Source organism: Dichotomopilus funicola (genome assembly GCF_033296635.1).
Source record: "Dichotomopilus funicola strain CBS 141.50 unplaced genomic scaffold C8A04scaffold_109, whole genome shotgun sequence".
NCBI lineage: Eukaryota > Fungi > Ascomycota > Sordariomycetes > Sordariales > Chaetomiaceae > Dichotomopilus > Dichotomopilus funicola.
This window is the reverse complement of record NW_026944130.1, coordinates 59,021-73,336: the sequence shown is the minus strand read 5'-3', so window position 1 is coordinate 73,336 and position 14,316 is coordinate 59,021. Positions and strand designations below refer to the sequence as shown.

General features: G+C 55.2%; 6 protein-coding genes across 6 annotated transcripts; 3 read left to right on the top strand and 3 right to left on the bottom strand.

The window, feature by feature from the left end:
• Positions 1 to 1,159: 1,159 nt before the first annotated feature.
• On the top strand, positions 1,160 to 4,061 carry C8A04DRAFT_40717 (uncharacterized protein; the record flags this gene model as incomplete). The annotated part of the gene is made up of 2 exons (XM_062785040.1): positions 1,160 to 1,211; positions 2,680 to 4,061. 2 exons carry the CDS (start codon positions 1,160 to 1,162, stop codon positions 4,059 to 4,061), a joined length of 1,434 nt encoding a protein of 477 aa, XP_062632840.1.
• Positions 4,062 to 4,328: 267 nt separating this feature from the next.
• C8A04DRAFT_33067 (uncharacterized protein) lies at positions 4,329 to 4,868 on the bottom strand (the record flags this gene model as incomplete). The annotated part of the gene is made up of 1 exon (XM_062782318.1): positions 4,329 to 4,868. One exon carries the CDS (start codon positions 4,866 to 4,868, stop codon positions 4,329 to 4,331), a length of 540 nt encoding a protein of 179 aa, XP_062632839.1.
• A 24-nt stretch (positions 4,869 to 4,892) lies between these two features.
• Positions 4,893 to 8,142, bottom strand: C8A04DRAFT_33066 (uncharacterized protein; the record flags this gene model as incomplete). The annotated part of the gene is made up of 4 exons (XM_062782317.1): positions 4,893 to 6,810; positions 6,867 to 7,537; positions 7,591 to 7,972; positions 8,075 to 8,142. 4 exons carry the CDS (start codon positions 8,140 to 8,142, stop codon positions 4,893 to 4,895), a joined length of 3,039 nt encoding a protein of 1,012 aa, XP_062632838.1.
• Positions 8,143 to 8,915: 773 nt separating this feature from the next.
• On the top strand, positions 8,916 to 10,236 carry C8A04DRAFT_40715 (cytochrome P450; the record flags this gene model as incomplete). Its single annotated transcript, XM_062785039.1, has 3 exons — positions 8,916 to 9,109; positions 9,144 to 9,485; positions 9,642 to 10,236. 3 exons carry the CDS (start codon positions 8,916 to 8,918, stop codon positions 10,234 to 10,236), a joined length of 1,131 nt encoding a protein of 376 aa, XP_062632837.1.
• A 517-nt stretch (positions 10,237 to 10,753) lies between these two features.
• Positions 10,754 to 12,110, top strand: C8A04DRAFT_33064 (putative cytochrome P450; the record flags this gene model as incomplete). Its single annotated transcript, XM_062782316.1, has 4 exons — positions 10,754 to 10,836; positions 10,914 to 11,148; positions 11,233 to 11,698; positions 11,779 to 12,110. The coding sequence occupies 4 exons, from the start codon at positions 10,754 to 10,756 to the stop codon at positions 12,108 to 12,110; spliced, it is 1,116 nt and encodes a 371-aa protein (XP_062632836.1).
• Positions 12,111 to 12,415: 305 nt separating this feature from the next.
• On the bottom strand, positions 12,416 to 14,140 carry C8A04DRAFT_15835 (uncharacterized protein; the record flags this gene model as incomplete). Its single annotated transcript, XM_062778633.1, has 2 exons — positions 12,416 to 13,000; positions 13,073 to 14,140. 2 exons carry the CDS (start codon positions 14,138 to 14,140, stop codon positions 12,416 to 12,418), a joined length of 1,653 nt encoding a protein of 550 aa, XP_062632835.1.
• Between the last annotated feature and the right edge of the window lie 176 nt (positions 14,141 to 14,316).

The following is a 14,316-nucleotide window of genomic DNA, read 5'->3' as shown; positions in this document are numbered from 1 at the left end:
CATCGGCCACGATCCAACACGACTGCTCATGGCCCTAGGCCTGAGCCCTTGACATTAGGGGATAAAGCAATATAATAAAATATATCTGAGAAGGGTAAAAGAGGAGGAAATGAAAATATATTTAGCTCCTATTAATATTCTTTATAAGATAGGATAATTGGTCTTTAGGTGGTATTCAGCCTTACTAGACTAAGGGAGGGTTTACTCTAGACTTTCTCTGTTACGCTCGCTTATGAAACATGGTGACATACGGCAAGGGGTGAACGACAGAGCAACCTACTGGAAATAGATCGAGAAACAGATTGGGGTCGTCTATCCCGAGGCGTGCCCGGATTACCGGGGCCCGGGCATGTTGACAAATCGTTTTACGGTAAGACAAGGTCACAAGCGGAGAGAGTATACTGAGCTTAGCAGACTAGATATATAGAGAGGCCTACCACGGGGCCGATGCCAGAACTCAAATACCCGTTGCTTATCTTTACTATCGTATATTTGTAATCATCTTCCTTCCTTCGAGTACCTAGAGCCTTATTAACTCTATAGGCCGGTTTAGAAGGTTGACCTGTGGTATGGTACTAGATCAACCTAGAAATGAGGCGAGATGTTATCTAATAAGAAGGGTATATTTCTCTGCCCCCCCTCTTCATCTAAACGTAGAGGTAGATAGACGTACTGTGGCCATCTGAGGCGCGTTGCTTATTGGGGTTATTTTGGACCGGCAGGCTGGCGGCATCAACTATGCGCTGAGGCTATGGGGACTTCTGTCGCTATTGGATGCGATGGTTGTTGGGTAGCTTGGCATAGTTAGGGAAGGGAGGGGTAATTACTCGGGTTGGTTTGCGGTCAGGATTTGGCTTGTGTGCGCCTTGCAACTCGCGACATCATGTCGAAAAGTATCTAACAGATACAAACACTCTTGGGGACGTTAGCGGGGAGCGGAGCTCGGATAACCTGATCTAAGCGGGACGAAATCACGGAAGGAAAGAGCGTTTGGAATCCTTGGGCTGGCAAGTAACATCAAGTGTTTTTAAGGTTATCCAAGAAGCTATTTTCATGAAAGAGTTAATCATCAACCAAGCCTCTTCCTCGCATTCCAAGCGCAGGCTACGGACTATCTGTATCAGACCCAAACCGCTCTCTCTTCGATCAATCTGATGATATGGAACACCACGCACATGGTACTTCGTACGGTGTCGCGATGTTTCTAGCATGTTAGTCCTGGAGCCCCACACCCACCCCACCATGAAACCAACGACAACCCCTCACCACCATCCATACCTCCAAGGTCAACGGATCGTCGACCTCGTCTGAAGACCCAAGCCCCGTGTTCCCAAGTCTCAAGTCTCAACCTTCGGAGCGCCATTATGGGTGTCCGTTGCGGCACAGGCCCATCCCCTTGGATTTCATCTAATTCGTGTCACAAAATGTGGCCCAGCATGTCTTCAAGTCGCTTAGCAGGAGAGGAATCCGACCTATTTTCACCAGTGACCCGTAGAAGAAAGGAGAATGCAATGCCCAAGCGAGTTTATTTCCAAGCATACCCAGGCATAAGTTTCTGCTTCCTCTAAGTTTTCTTTTTTTCTTTTTCTTTTTTGGGAAGGGAGAGGGGGAGGAACTACGCAGTGGAATCAGAGCGCCCCACAACAAATACAATTGGCAGCCCCTTCCCAAAACGGCAATAAGAGAAGAGCGACTTACATCACAGGAACGACCTAAGCGTACTTACTGTATAATAAGGTAAGGATGTGGCTCAGCCAAAACAACCCACCCACCAACAAAAAACACACTCCACCACCCTATGTAAAACACCCAACAACACACCCAACGTCAAAATTAGAACGGCCCGGTCCGCGGGCCACCAAGACCCCAGACCCACCTGCGCACTTACTAGGTACGTCGGGTTTGACATCAAGGAGCCGCGACACAAAGACCAGACGGCCAGTAGGCAGGCCTAAGCACGAGGCTGGATGCGAACAACCTAGGGATCGAAGCGAGGCCCGCAGGGACAAGTTGGCAGAGGCTTCTCGAGGAAGAAGAACATGACACGCCTCGAGGAGAGCTCGAACTATAACCCCAGCACGGAACGGAGATGCGACGCGTTTTGACCTGGCGGGTCAGGGCGGCGTCTGGAGGGCAAGTAGTGTCACGGTCGTAACTCGTAACAGTCTACGGTTCATATGCGTAACTCCTAGGTGGTTCGACGGGGTAATTCGAACCTCGCTTCCTCTTTTGAGGATGTTATACAGTGGTCAGTGTTTTCACCTACTAGATACACCGCTGAAAGGGACCGCTATTGTGTTGTGTTGTTTAGGTTAAATAGCGCCTGTCTCTTCCGGTCTAGAGGCTTTAAAAGGATCATATCATCATTACTTCAGACTTCCCAATCACACTCACATCGTCAACCAGTTCAGCATCCTGCACACATCTTAGGAGTTATACTCTTAGTAGACTTACTTACCACCGCCACCATGGAGCACATCAAGGAACATCTAAATTCCCAGCAGAAGCAGCAGCGGGAGCAGCGGAGGCAGCAGCAGCAGCCGAAGCAGCAGCAACAGCCGAAGCAGCAGCAGCAGCGTCCCACGACCGCCTCAACCTCAAATCTCGAGGCGCAAACCACCAAAGGCCAGCAGAGCATCGCAGATCGCACCCGATCTACTACTACTGCCAGCAAAGCAGCTGCCGTAGACCAGCAACAGGCGTTACCTAGCCGTCGGCGCCTCCTACCGGCCGTTGCTGCTGTTCTTGCTCCTAGTCCTGCCAGTGGCTCATCCAAGAAGAAGACCGCAGCCGCCACCACAGACACTCCGCAGTGCGACCCCCTCATACAGGAGCGGTACGTCGCCGAGCTAGCCGTGCAACGCGCCGTGCTCGCAACCAAAACCGTCCTCCTCAACTGGCCTCCCCGCCCCACAGCAGCCGCAGCTCAAGCTGCTGCTACTACGGCCTCGCTCGGCCACGTGAAGAGGCCAGGCGCCAAAACCGTGGCCAAAGCCGGCTACCCGCCCGTGAGGGTCGCCGAATTTGCCGGCCGAGCCCTTCTCATTGCCGCACTGAGGGAGGCGTTCCCTCGGGACGGGTTTCTCGGTCAGGAGACGGCGGATGAGCTACGCGCTAACTCAGCGATGATGGAAGAAGTGTGGAAGCTCGTGAAGACCACGGAGCTTCAGGATTGGAGGCTTGAGGCACTCCTGGGCCGGCCCCAGTCAAGGGAAGAACTGCTGGCGCTACTTGATCTCGGCGGGGGCGTGAAAAGAGCGGAGCCGGGGAAGCGGTACTGGGTGATGGCGCCCGTGGACGGGACGGCGGCGTTTTTGCAGGGTGGGCAGTACGCCGTAGCGCTGGGGCTAGTGCTGGATGGGCGGGAGATACTGGGCGTGGTGGCGTGTCCGAATATGCCGGTCACGACGGCGTTTGCGGCGCCAGCTGTGGTCAGGCCCAAGGCAGCCGCCGCTGCCGCGGCCGCCGGACAGGACTGGGCGGTGGACAATCTGGAGACGAATATTGACAAACAAGGGCTGGGCATCATGATGGCGGCGGTGCTGGGCCACGGCGTGACGATCCGGAGGGTTACGAACGGCAAGCTGGACAAGCCCGCGAAGGTCGACCGCACCGGACTCCCACCGCCGCCCCAACCAAACTCGATTCCCGGCGCGGCCAAGTTCTGCGAGCTAGTCTTTGTCGACTCGGAGAGGAGCTCCCTGACGCAGGCGCCCATGGTCAAGCTGTTTGCCTACAAGGGCTACGAAAAATCGGTACAGCTAACCTCGTCGCATATGCGGTACGCCGTCATGGCTCTGGGCTACCGCAGCTGGGCGCAGATCCGCTGGCCAAAGGGCCCCAGCGGGAAGGGCAGATGCAGGTGGTCGATCTGGGATCATGTCGGCACGCCGCTCCTCTACACCCAGTCTGGGCCGGGCGTGGTGACGGATATGAATGGCATGGACCTGCGATTCGATGAGGGGACGAACTTGGAGAGTACGTGGGGCGTAATCGCGGCCGATAACGGTATCCACCACGAGCTCACCCACATGGTGTCCCTTGTGCCCAAGCCTGCCTAACTATTGAGTCGCGAATTCGAGATCGGGATTGGGGGCGCCGGTTAGTTTGTTGGGTGCTTTTCCAGGGTTAAACTAGGTAGAAGTGATCAATGTAGTAGTAGTCGTCAATGTCGAAGTAGTTCCAAGGAATAGAAACTGGGTATCTCATAAATGTCCATGTCCAAAATTCATGACAAGAAAAAGGAAAAAAAGAAAAATAACGAGACGCCAAAGGGAGAAAAAAAGAGAACGAATAAAAAGGAAATAACACCCCAAGTCCAATCCTCACTATGTTGGCATCCTCCCAGCCAATCTCAACGATGCAGCACTACCCGCTGTCCCGGGACGACCTGCCACGCCCCCATCCCACTCACCCTTCCCGTCAAACTGCGGGCTCGCAAACATACGCTTCGCTTCCGGCGCTTCCTTCTGGTCTTTCTCTTCACCGGCAGCCCCCATCAACGGCGTCCCAAACCCGGCCGTTTCCCCAGCCCCTTCTGCCCCCAGCAACTCCTCCACCGTAGCCACGGGGTCCTTCCGTAGCAAACCATCTCTTAGCGCCTCAATCAGCTTCGCAAGGGGGTGTGCGAGCGAGATCCGCGCCGCTGCACGCTTCAGCCCCAACTCGCACGTCTCGAGCGCCGCGGCCCGTTCCCCGCGGAGTACACATAGTCTTGCCAGCCGCCACAGGCCGTACACGCAGTCTGGGTGGGTGGCGCCACGAGACCGCTCGACCCGCGCTAGCGTGTCCCGCGTGAGGGAGTCGGCGAGGTCAAGCCGGTTGGTGCGCGCATAGATTTGGGCTAGGTGGCCGCGGCCCATTAGCATGCCGAGATGGTCGCGCCCGAGACTTCACGTGGCGGCTTCAAGACTTTGGGTTAGTAGGGCTTCGGCTTGGGCGAGGTTGCCGATGTGGATGTGGATTTTGCAGAGGTAGCTGAGCGCCCAGAGTGTCCAGGGGTGTTCTTTGTCAAGTTGCTTCTGACGCTGCTCATAGACCTCAGTCATACCGGTCAGGGCATCATCAGAGCGGCCCAAGCCGAGGAGTGCCATTGCCAAGTTGCTTTGGGTGGTGATAGTGTCGAGGTGGGTTGGGCCGAGGGCAGCACGTCGCGCGGCCAGGACAAACTGATGTGCGTCATGGCTTTCCTGGAAACGATGCCATGCGCCGAGGGTCACGCCATAGTTGTCCAGTGCTTCGAGGGTTGACGGGTGGCTATCGCCGAGGACATCCTTCATACCCTTCCATGTCGTTTCCTGCAGGGCAAGCGCCTCGATGTATTGGCCGTTGAGCCAGTACGACTGGCCTAGCCGGTTCATCGCACCGAGAGTGCGCTCATCGTTGAGCCCGTAAATGCGCTTTCGCGTGTCAACAACTAAGCTCCCTAGCCTGACACCCTCCTCTAAACGCCCTAGACCCCATAATACCCCGGCCAGGCCGAGCGTTGCGCTCATCGTCTTCTCGTCCTCTTCACCGGCCAGCTTACCAAGCATATCCCGTACCATTTGCAGGTGGATCGCGGCCTTTTCAAAGTGACCTCGCTCGGCATAAACCCAGCCGGGCTTCGCGTGCATTCGAATCTGATCCCGTATTAAGATGAAAAGCGTGGGCCGGAAAATCAACGAAACCCGCAGCCAACCTCGGCTCGCTGCAAGCATATCAGACGACAGTGGATTACCGGTGATGGAGAGGCAAGTCTCGAGATGTGGGAGGATATCGCGATGGAATTCGCCATCTTTCTTGGTCTCACTGTCCGGGGGTAGCGAGATGGACCGCATAATGGTGTGTAGGGCGATTGAATCCCATAATGGCCCCTGACTCGTGGTCAAGCTATCCCGCGCCCATGAATGGATTAGGGGGTGCAGCGAAATGTACTTCCCGTTGAGATGAATGAACGAAAGTGATTGAAGGTCAGCAAGCGCAAACCGGATTCGCTGCATTCCCACCTCACGGTCTGGAGTTTTGAGGAAACCTGGCAAGGGAGCGGGAGGTTCAAGCCGACGCCATAACCCGTCTACGAGGCTTGCTGTCCATGATTTGGATGACAATCCGCCCACCGGTCCGGCTTCTCTGGCGGACACGGCCCGGGAAAATAGTTCTAGGGGAATGGACTTAAAATGGAAGAAGGCAATCATCCTAAGCAGCTCGGTAGCATCCTGGCTTTGGACGCTGTCGTATTGTTCGAGAACACCGAGCGAAATATCGAAGGTTGAGTACACCACTTCGATCACGTCGGTGATGGGGTCGCTGGGCAGTTCCGATTTTTGTTGCTTTCGTTGCCTCCGCCACGCCACGGAATGAATCTCGAGGTAGCCACTCAGCTCACAGACGCCCCGGTACACAGAGGTCCCAGCTTGAATCAGCGCCAATGCAAGGTACCCCAGCTCTTTTGCGATGCGGATGGCTGTCTTCGTGGTAGACAAATCCAAGGGCTGTGGGATGTCCGCTTTGGTGAGCAACAGTTGGAGCGCTTCTGCCTCTTTCAACCCGTTAAGTTCAAGTGAGCCGAGTGTCCCTTCCTGACTAAAATCTCGCACCCTCGTTGTGACGAGAATATGTGCGGAGCCGCTTGCGGGAAATAGGCGCGACAGCTTAATGGATCGATCGTCGGCGTTGTCAATGATGAGCAACCACGGCTCTTTTTGTTGCATAAGGAAGTGGCGCCCAGCGCTCTCGGTCGGCTCGAACCCCCCGAGCTGGCCGATGGTACAGTACGATTCTTTGATCGTTTCGGGAGAGGCGGCGCGGATAGTGAAGACGGCGGTATACCTGTTGCGTTCTTAGCACGCTGTCCACTACCACGCAAGATCATTGACAGTACGAACTCGTGCTTATTGTCCGTCGCAAATTTGCAGCATAGTTCCGTTTTCCCCGATCCTCCCATCCCAAAAACAACAAAAGCCTTGCGCCCAGGGCGTGTCGTCGGGCGGTTGTCAGGGAAGAGGGTGGTGTGCAGTGTGGTGAGCAGATCCTGACGACCTACAAAGGTCGGCGTAGTCTCCTCGGGAATATAAAAGTGAGTTATCTCCCGTGATTGGATATCCTGGCTCTGAGATGGCTGCTCGGTATTGACCTCAAACTCAAAACCTCCGCCCATCTCTTCGGCCTCGCCCATCCTAAGCTGTTTGAGGGCAACCTCTGCCCGTCGCCACCGGCGGGCAATGATACTAGGAGCCTTCTCACAATACATTGCCAGGGCGGCAAGAACAGTCCTGTAGTCAGAAGTTGACTTAGAGGCAAACTTGCACATGTCAGCGTGAGTCGCGTGGATACCCGCGGTTTCTGTGTTATCAAGCTTAGGCGCGGCTGATTTGTGGTCGACGAGAAGGGCGGACCGGGGACCGAGGCGAGTAGGCAGTTCCTCCCAGAAGAAAAACAGGTGGAATTGATTTACAAGCGGAGCAAAATCGCTATCGACCAGACGGGGCATTTGTAAATCGGCCTTGTCTCCGGCGATGCGGAACAAGGCGCCTACTTGGTGACGCGCTGACTTAGACTGAGCCTCAAACTCCAGCCAGCTCGACCTATCGACATTGCCATGAGGGGTACCAAAAAGACAATGGCGAAAGTCGACACGTAACGATCCCATAAATGAGTCACCTTGGGGGCTGTCCGTGTCGAAGCGTAAACCAGGCTCTTCTTAACGAGCACACCGCCGAAGCCATGGCAGATAAATACGATGGGTCTTCTCAGCGTGCCCGCAAGGTGGCGATCCGCACGGAGCTCCTGGACAAACGACTCGGCCATCCGTTGAATCGTTTCCGGAGCATCTTCGGCGAACAGGGCCGAGGCCGGCGCGTCATAACCGTAAACGAGCACCCGCCCCACGCGGAGGTCCTGCGGTAGGAAATCGCGGAGCCAGTTGGTCCCAGATCTTGGGTGAGTCCAAGTTTCAAGGGGGTCCTGATGCACATCGCGAACGGCGACAATGCTATGTTGGAATTAGTCGAAGTGACAACACAATATGCCACAGCAATAGCCAAGGCTACCGAGGGTCCTGAAACAAAAAAGCGGGGGTAAAGGGCTTACTCACTCAACTAACTGCTCCTCGCGCCCCGCGCCCTGGCTGGCATCGTGAAGGCACTGAAGACCAAGTGGCATGCTCACAGCAACGCTCCGGGTCATTCATCTCATCTGCAGCAGCTAATGCGATAATTTGGCTCAAATTGCCCAGATGGTAGGAGTTTTTGATGTTTGAGCGAAAACTATCCCAAGTTCGCCCGCACAGAAAGTCGTCAGGCTACCGCAAGCTGGTGTGTCTGCTACTCTGGCGCATCGGCTGAAACAGTGAAAAGAAGTCGGGCTCGAACCAGTCGAAATTCCTGAGGGGCCCGATGGACTCGCACTCGTTGTGGGTTGTGCGCTTCGAAAAGACCGCCTCAGCTGGCAACACAATAGGCTGTTACTGCTGCGGATTAAAGCCCGACCGTGAGTGGGGAGCCGTCACACAGCCAACGCCCGCTGCGCCATGGTTGAGCAGTAAATTTGGAAGCACGAAGTACTCAGAACGTATAATGTTGTTGCTGTGATACTGTGCTGCAAGATGGAAAGTGAGATGAAAATGTACTGTCTGTTCTGCGAGCGACAACTTAACACTAGCTGGGGTGGGGTGCCTTCAGCCAATCAATCGGCCGATCGATATCCCCATCGAGGCTTCACTAACCCCTAATTATTAGGTTGGGGTTGGGAAAGAAGTACCCAGCCACGGCACTTTCTTCTGTGGAAGGGACGAAAGGCTGAGGACGGGCCTTGCTCGTTCTCTGTCATAGGTAGCCGGCGCCTTTCCCCCAGTTCCGGTCAACTTCCCGTCACCCTCCCATATCGTTTTCTTGTATTTTGTTTCCTCCTGTCTCGTGTGTTTTGGGTGTATGTGCATGTTTTCTTGCTCTCTCCTGAAGGTCCCATGGAAGCAGTTTGTCCGTGCCCGGTATCAAGACCTCCGTCACTTCCATGAGCATGTGGGTAATATGATTGACTGCATGCCGACCGAAGAAGGCAGAGTCATTGACCTCCAACCGCTCTTCTTCAACCTGACCATGGACGTAGCTACCGAGCTGCTTTTTGGCAAGTCGGTGTACAGTCTCCGAGCCGGCCTCGACCAGGCGGCCGAAAACCGGGGAGTTTGCCGAGAGTTTCAATGTTGCTCAAGAGGGCCTGGCCAAACGTTTCCGCTTAGCCCCCTTCCATGCCGCTTATAACCCGGCGTCATTCCGCCAGGCATGCCAGAATGTCCACCGCTTCGTCGAGAGGTACATTCGGGAGCAAGGTTTTATGGATCGGGCTGAATTAGAAAAGACGGAGAAGGCAAATGAGGATGAATCCGCCTCCTGGTTTATCAAGCAGCTGGCAGCGGAGTCTACTAGTAACATTGATCTCCGCGATCAGCTGCTTAACGTCTTACTCGCCGGGAGAGATACCACGGCTTGCTGTTTGTTGTGGACTTTGTAGGTCCTTTCCCGGGGTTCTTCCCGTTATTTTCTTCCATCCCCTTTTCTTCTTTTTTTATCTTTATCTTGTTTTGTGTTATTATCCTCATCATTCCTTATCCGTTTATTACATCACAGATTTGTCCATTGCTAACAATTCCATCCCCGAATCAGCCGGTTGTTGGTACGCCACCCACAAGTGCTCGAGCGGCTACGTGGTGAAGTCCAGGGCGTTATGGGCGACCTGACAAACCCTACGCGTGCCCAGATTAGGGACATGCCCTTCCTGGCGTGTGTGGTGAAGGAGAGCTTGCGTTTGTATCCACCGGTGCCACTAAACAACCGCGAGGCCGTTAAGACGACGTTGTTACCAACCGGTGGTGGCCCAGATGGAAACAAGCCAATTCTTGTCCGAAAAGGAGAGCTTGTTGTGTTCTCGCAATATGTCAACTCACGGCGGAAAAATCTCTTTGGGCTGGATGCTGACGACTTCCGGCCTGAGCGTTGGGAAACGGGTGAGCTGCGCGGCATTGGATGGGGATTCTTCCCTTTCATCGGTGGGCCACGGCAATGCCTGGGTGAAGATTTTGCGCTGATGGAAGTGTCATACACCATCGTCCGGCTTCTCCAGACATACTCTTCGATCGAAATGCCTAAGGGGGAGGTCATCGAGCCTGTGGATACTGAGAAACAGAAGCTGACACTCGTCCTTTCCAGCGCGGATGGCTGCCGCGTGGCGGTCACAAAGCATGCCTCATCTGGAAAATAAATATTGCATAGAAGTTGGTTAAAAACTAGCATGTAGGTGTTTCTTGGTTTAGCTTTCATAAGCTTAAGCATCTCGCCATAATAGCAATACGAAAACTCCCATGATTTTCTTGAAAATTGGTAGTGTTGGAGTGTGGTAAGGGAGGAGGGGTAACGTCCGATCTATTGGCTGGGAACTCATGGTTGTTCGCACTGCTGCAGGTAAGCGCTCACCGTGCATCCTCATGTTTCAGAAGGAAGCGCAACAGAAAAAGCCTGCAGTGAACCCTACCTGAGTCCGGGGAAGCTGGAGAGCGCCCAGAGACCAATTATCCTATCTCACAAAGAACATTAATGGAGCTGAAATAGATTTTATTTACATTTTTCCTTTCCTCCTCTTTTACCCTTCTCCGATACGCTTCATTCTGCTGCTTTATCGCCCAGCCTTTTCTCACATTTGTACCGATGGCAGTCTAGTTTCAGGCCCCCTTGTGTTAGCATCCGGGCCTAGTTACCTCTCTGTACTTTGATGAGGGAGGATGGGTTGGGCAAGGGAAGAGGAAGTCAAGTATGGCATCCGTGAGATACACCGTCCACCACCCCCTATGGAACCGGAGGTGGAGTACGTTCAAACCCGCAGGGCATTGACTGTAGAGCGTCGAAGTTCGGTCGGCTAACAACCTATCCACCTCGTTTCAGTATTGTTGCCGTTCACGGCTTAAACGGGAATGCCCTTGGGACTTGGACGACGGTAGACTCCGGCATATGTTGGCTTAGTGACCCTCAGTTTCTACCCCGCTATGTTCAAAACGCACGTGTGCTTGTCTGGGGATATAATGGTAGCTTCTCATCCTTGACGGGGGCCGACCCATCCCAGGATCGGATTCATGATCATGCCCACACACTGGTCGAGGACTTGTCAACCTACAGGAAAGTAAGTATTTATAGACAACTTCCCTAAAATAGTAGCCCGTCATCTGGGACATACACGGCTTGCTGATGACACATAACATTTCAGCTCTCGGGCACCGCTGACAAGCCCATCATTTTCCTCTGTCACTCTCTTGGTGGCATCGTCGTGAAACGCGTAAGTTTACCCTCTGCTCTTAATCCTTTCTTCGAATCCCACACCAACCACCATAAGGCCCTGTGCTACGCCCAAACGAGAACCGGCCAGACAGACCACGCCATCTTCACACACACCTATAGCATCCTCTTTTTCGGCACACCCCACTACAGCACCTCCAAAGCAACATGGCTAGCCTATCTCAAACTCACCGGTGCCGCCGCAACACTAGGAATGGCCAGTCGCCGGTCCGATCTCGTCGCCGTACTCGAGCACGAATCAGAGACACTGCAGAATATTACCGACTTCTTTATCCCGCTGATGCCGCAGTTCCGGATCTTTTATTTCTGGGAGCAGAAAAAGACTTATCTGGGATGGAGCCCAAAACTGAAACTGAAACTGACGCTGGGGCTGCGCAGTAGACGCATCGCAACTCTTCTGTCTTCTTCCTCCTCCTCCCCTCCTCCCGGCCCTCTTCCGCCACTAACCCCCACCCAGCCTTCAAAACAACAACAACAACAACAACAACAACAACAACAACAACAACAACAACAACAACCCCGCTCTTCACCCTCGGCAAAGCAGTCTTCATAGTCCCCCCCACCAGCGCCGCACCACCGCACGACGATAGCGCCGAGCGAACAGGCATCGCAGCCGATCACCGGGGTATGGTCCGGTTCGAGACACCAGCGGATCAGGGGTTTTGGATGGTGGCGGATGCGTTGGTGCGGTATTGTGCTGATGCTGTGAGGGAGATGGGGGGTGCTGCTGCTGCTGCTGCTTCTGGGAAGGGGGGAGGGGAGATGGTTGGGGGGGACGGAAACCTTTAATACAGTCGGTTCAACGGAGAGGAGGGCGGGAAAGTGGTTGGTGGGGGTTAAGCTAGGTTAAGGGCGTTTGAGGGATGATGGCGTTCTCCTCTCGAGTCGGAAGGTTAGGTAAGGAATTCACAAAAAGTGAATTGATTCATCGCAGCACGTACCGTACGGTCGACGCATGATGACAAGTTTGTTACAGCCGTTACTTCGACATTGACCCTGCTACCTAGTTTGACCCTGTGGAAAAGCACCCAACCAACTAACCAACGCCCCAACTCCGATCTCTCTCTCTTTCTCCAACAAAACAAAACATACGTTCAGAACTTGGGCATGGCAGCCACCATGTCAACGATCTGCCGGTGCATCGTCGCGTCGGCCGTGATTACGCCCCAAGTACTCTCCAAGTTCCTCCCCTCGTCGTACCGCAGGTTGTTACCGAGCAGATCCGTCACCACGCCCGGCCCAGACTGGGTGTAAATGAGCGGCGTGCCGACATGATCCCAGATCGACCACCTTCCTTTGCCCTTCTCGTTAGGGGCCTTCGGCCAACGGATCTGCGTCCAGCTGCGGTCGCCCAGGGCCATGACAGCGTACCGCACATGTGACGAGTATAGCTGCACGGCCCCGGAGCAGCCCCCGGTGAACAGCTTGAGCTTATCCACCCGCGTCTTGGGGCTGTTCTCCGAATCGACAAAGACTAGCTTCTTAAACTTGGCCGGGCCGGGATACGGCTCTGTGATGGGCGGCTGCCGGAGCCCGCTGCGGTCGACCTGTGCGGACTTGCCCAACTTGCCCTTCCCGACCTTCCGAATCGTCACGCCGTGGCCCCGCACCGCCGCCATCATGATGCCCAGCCCTTCATCGCCAACCATCGCCTCATGTATTTCGCCCACTACCCACCTCTGTGCGTCTATCCAGGCCTGTCCGCCCGGCAAGGGCGGGCCCCCGATCACAGCGGCCGACGCAAACGCTACCTCGTACGGCAGGTTCGGACACGCCACGACGCCCAATATCTCCCGCCCGTTCTGCACCAGCCCTAGAGCCACGGCGTACTGCCCGCCCTGCAAAAACGCCGACGTCCCGTCCAAGGGGTCCATCACCCAGTACCGCTTCCCCGGCACGGCCGTCTCCACGCTCCCGCCAAGGTCAATCAGCGCCAGCATCTCCTCCTTGGACTTGGGCCGGCCGAGCAGCGTCTCGCGTTCCGCATCCGCGAGCTTAGTGGCCTTCACGAGCTGCCACACCTTCTCCGCCATCGCCGGGTTGGCACGCAGCTCCTTGGCCGTCTCCTCGCCGAGGAAGCCGTCCCGGGGGAACGCCTTGTTCAGCGCGGCGATGAGGAGTGCTTGCCCGGCGAAATCGGCGATTGTCACGGGCGAGTCGTCGGCTTTGGCCACGGCTGTGGCTACGGCTATGGCGCCGGCTGTGGCGCCGCTTGCGGCGCCGGCTGCTTTGGCGCCTGCCATCTTCACTTGACCGAGGGCGGCGCCAAAGCTGGGAGCGTCAGGACTAAGAGGGAGAATCGAGTTGAGAACGGTCTTGGTTGCAAGCACGACGCGTTGCACGGCTAGCTCGGCGATGTATCGCTCGTTTTTGAGGTCAGGGTACTTCGGAGCGGCTGTGGTCGCAGCGGCGGCGGTCTTCTTGGCTGGGCCAGTAGCAGCAACAGGAGCAGCAGCAGCAGCAGTGTTTTTTCCGGGACCTGAACGGATAGGAATCTGTTGTTGCTGGCCTACGGCAGTTGCCGTGCTGGCAGTAGCAGTAGCGCTGGTGCGGGTGCTGGTGCTGGTGTTGTGAGTGCTGCTCGGCTGGCCATTGCTGGCTTGCACCTGCCGGGTTGAAGTTGAGGCGGCTGTGGAACGCTGCTGCTGCTGCGGTTGCTGGGGAGCAACAGGCTTCGATACAGTAGCATTAGAATTAGCAGCCGATGCGTTGCGGCGCGCGGTCTTGGTGGGTGTCGGGGCGCCGTTGTTACTAGTACCGTTGCTACCAGTGCCCCCTCCGGAGTTCTGTTTTCTATTGTTTTGGACGTTGCGCTGCATGGTGACGGTGGTAAGTCTGCTGAGAGTGTAACTCCAAGATCTGTGAAGTATGCTTGATAGGTTGATGATGTGAGATTGGAAAATTTGAGCTGATGATTATGGATCGTTCGAGAGCCCCTAGACCGGAAGAGACGGGACGGTATTTAACCACGGCAGCACAACAAAGCAGCGGTCCT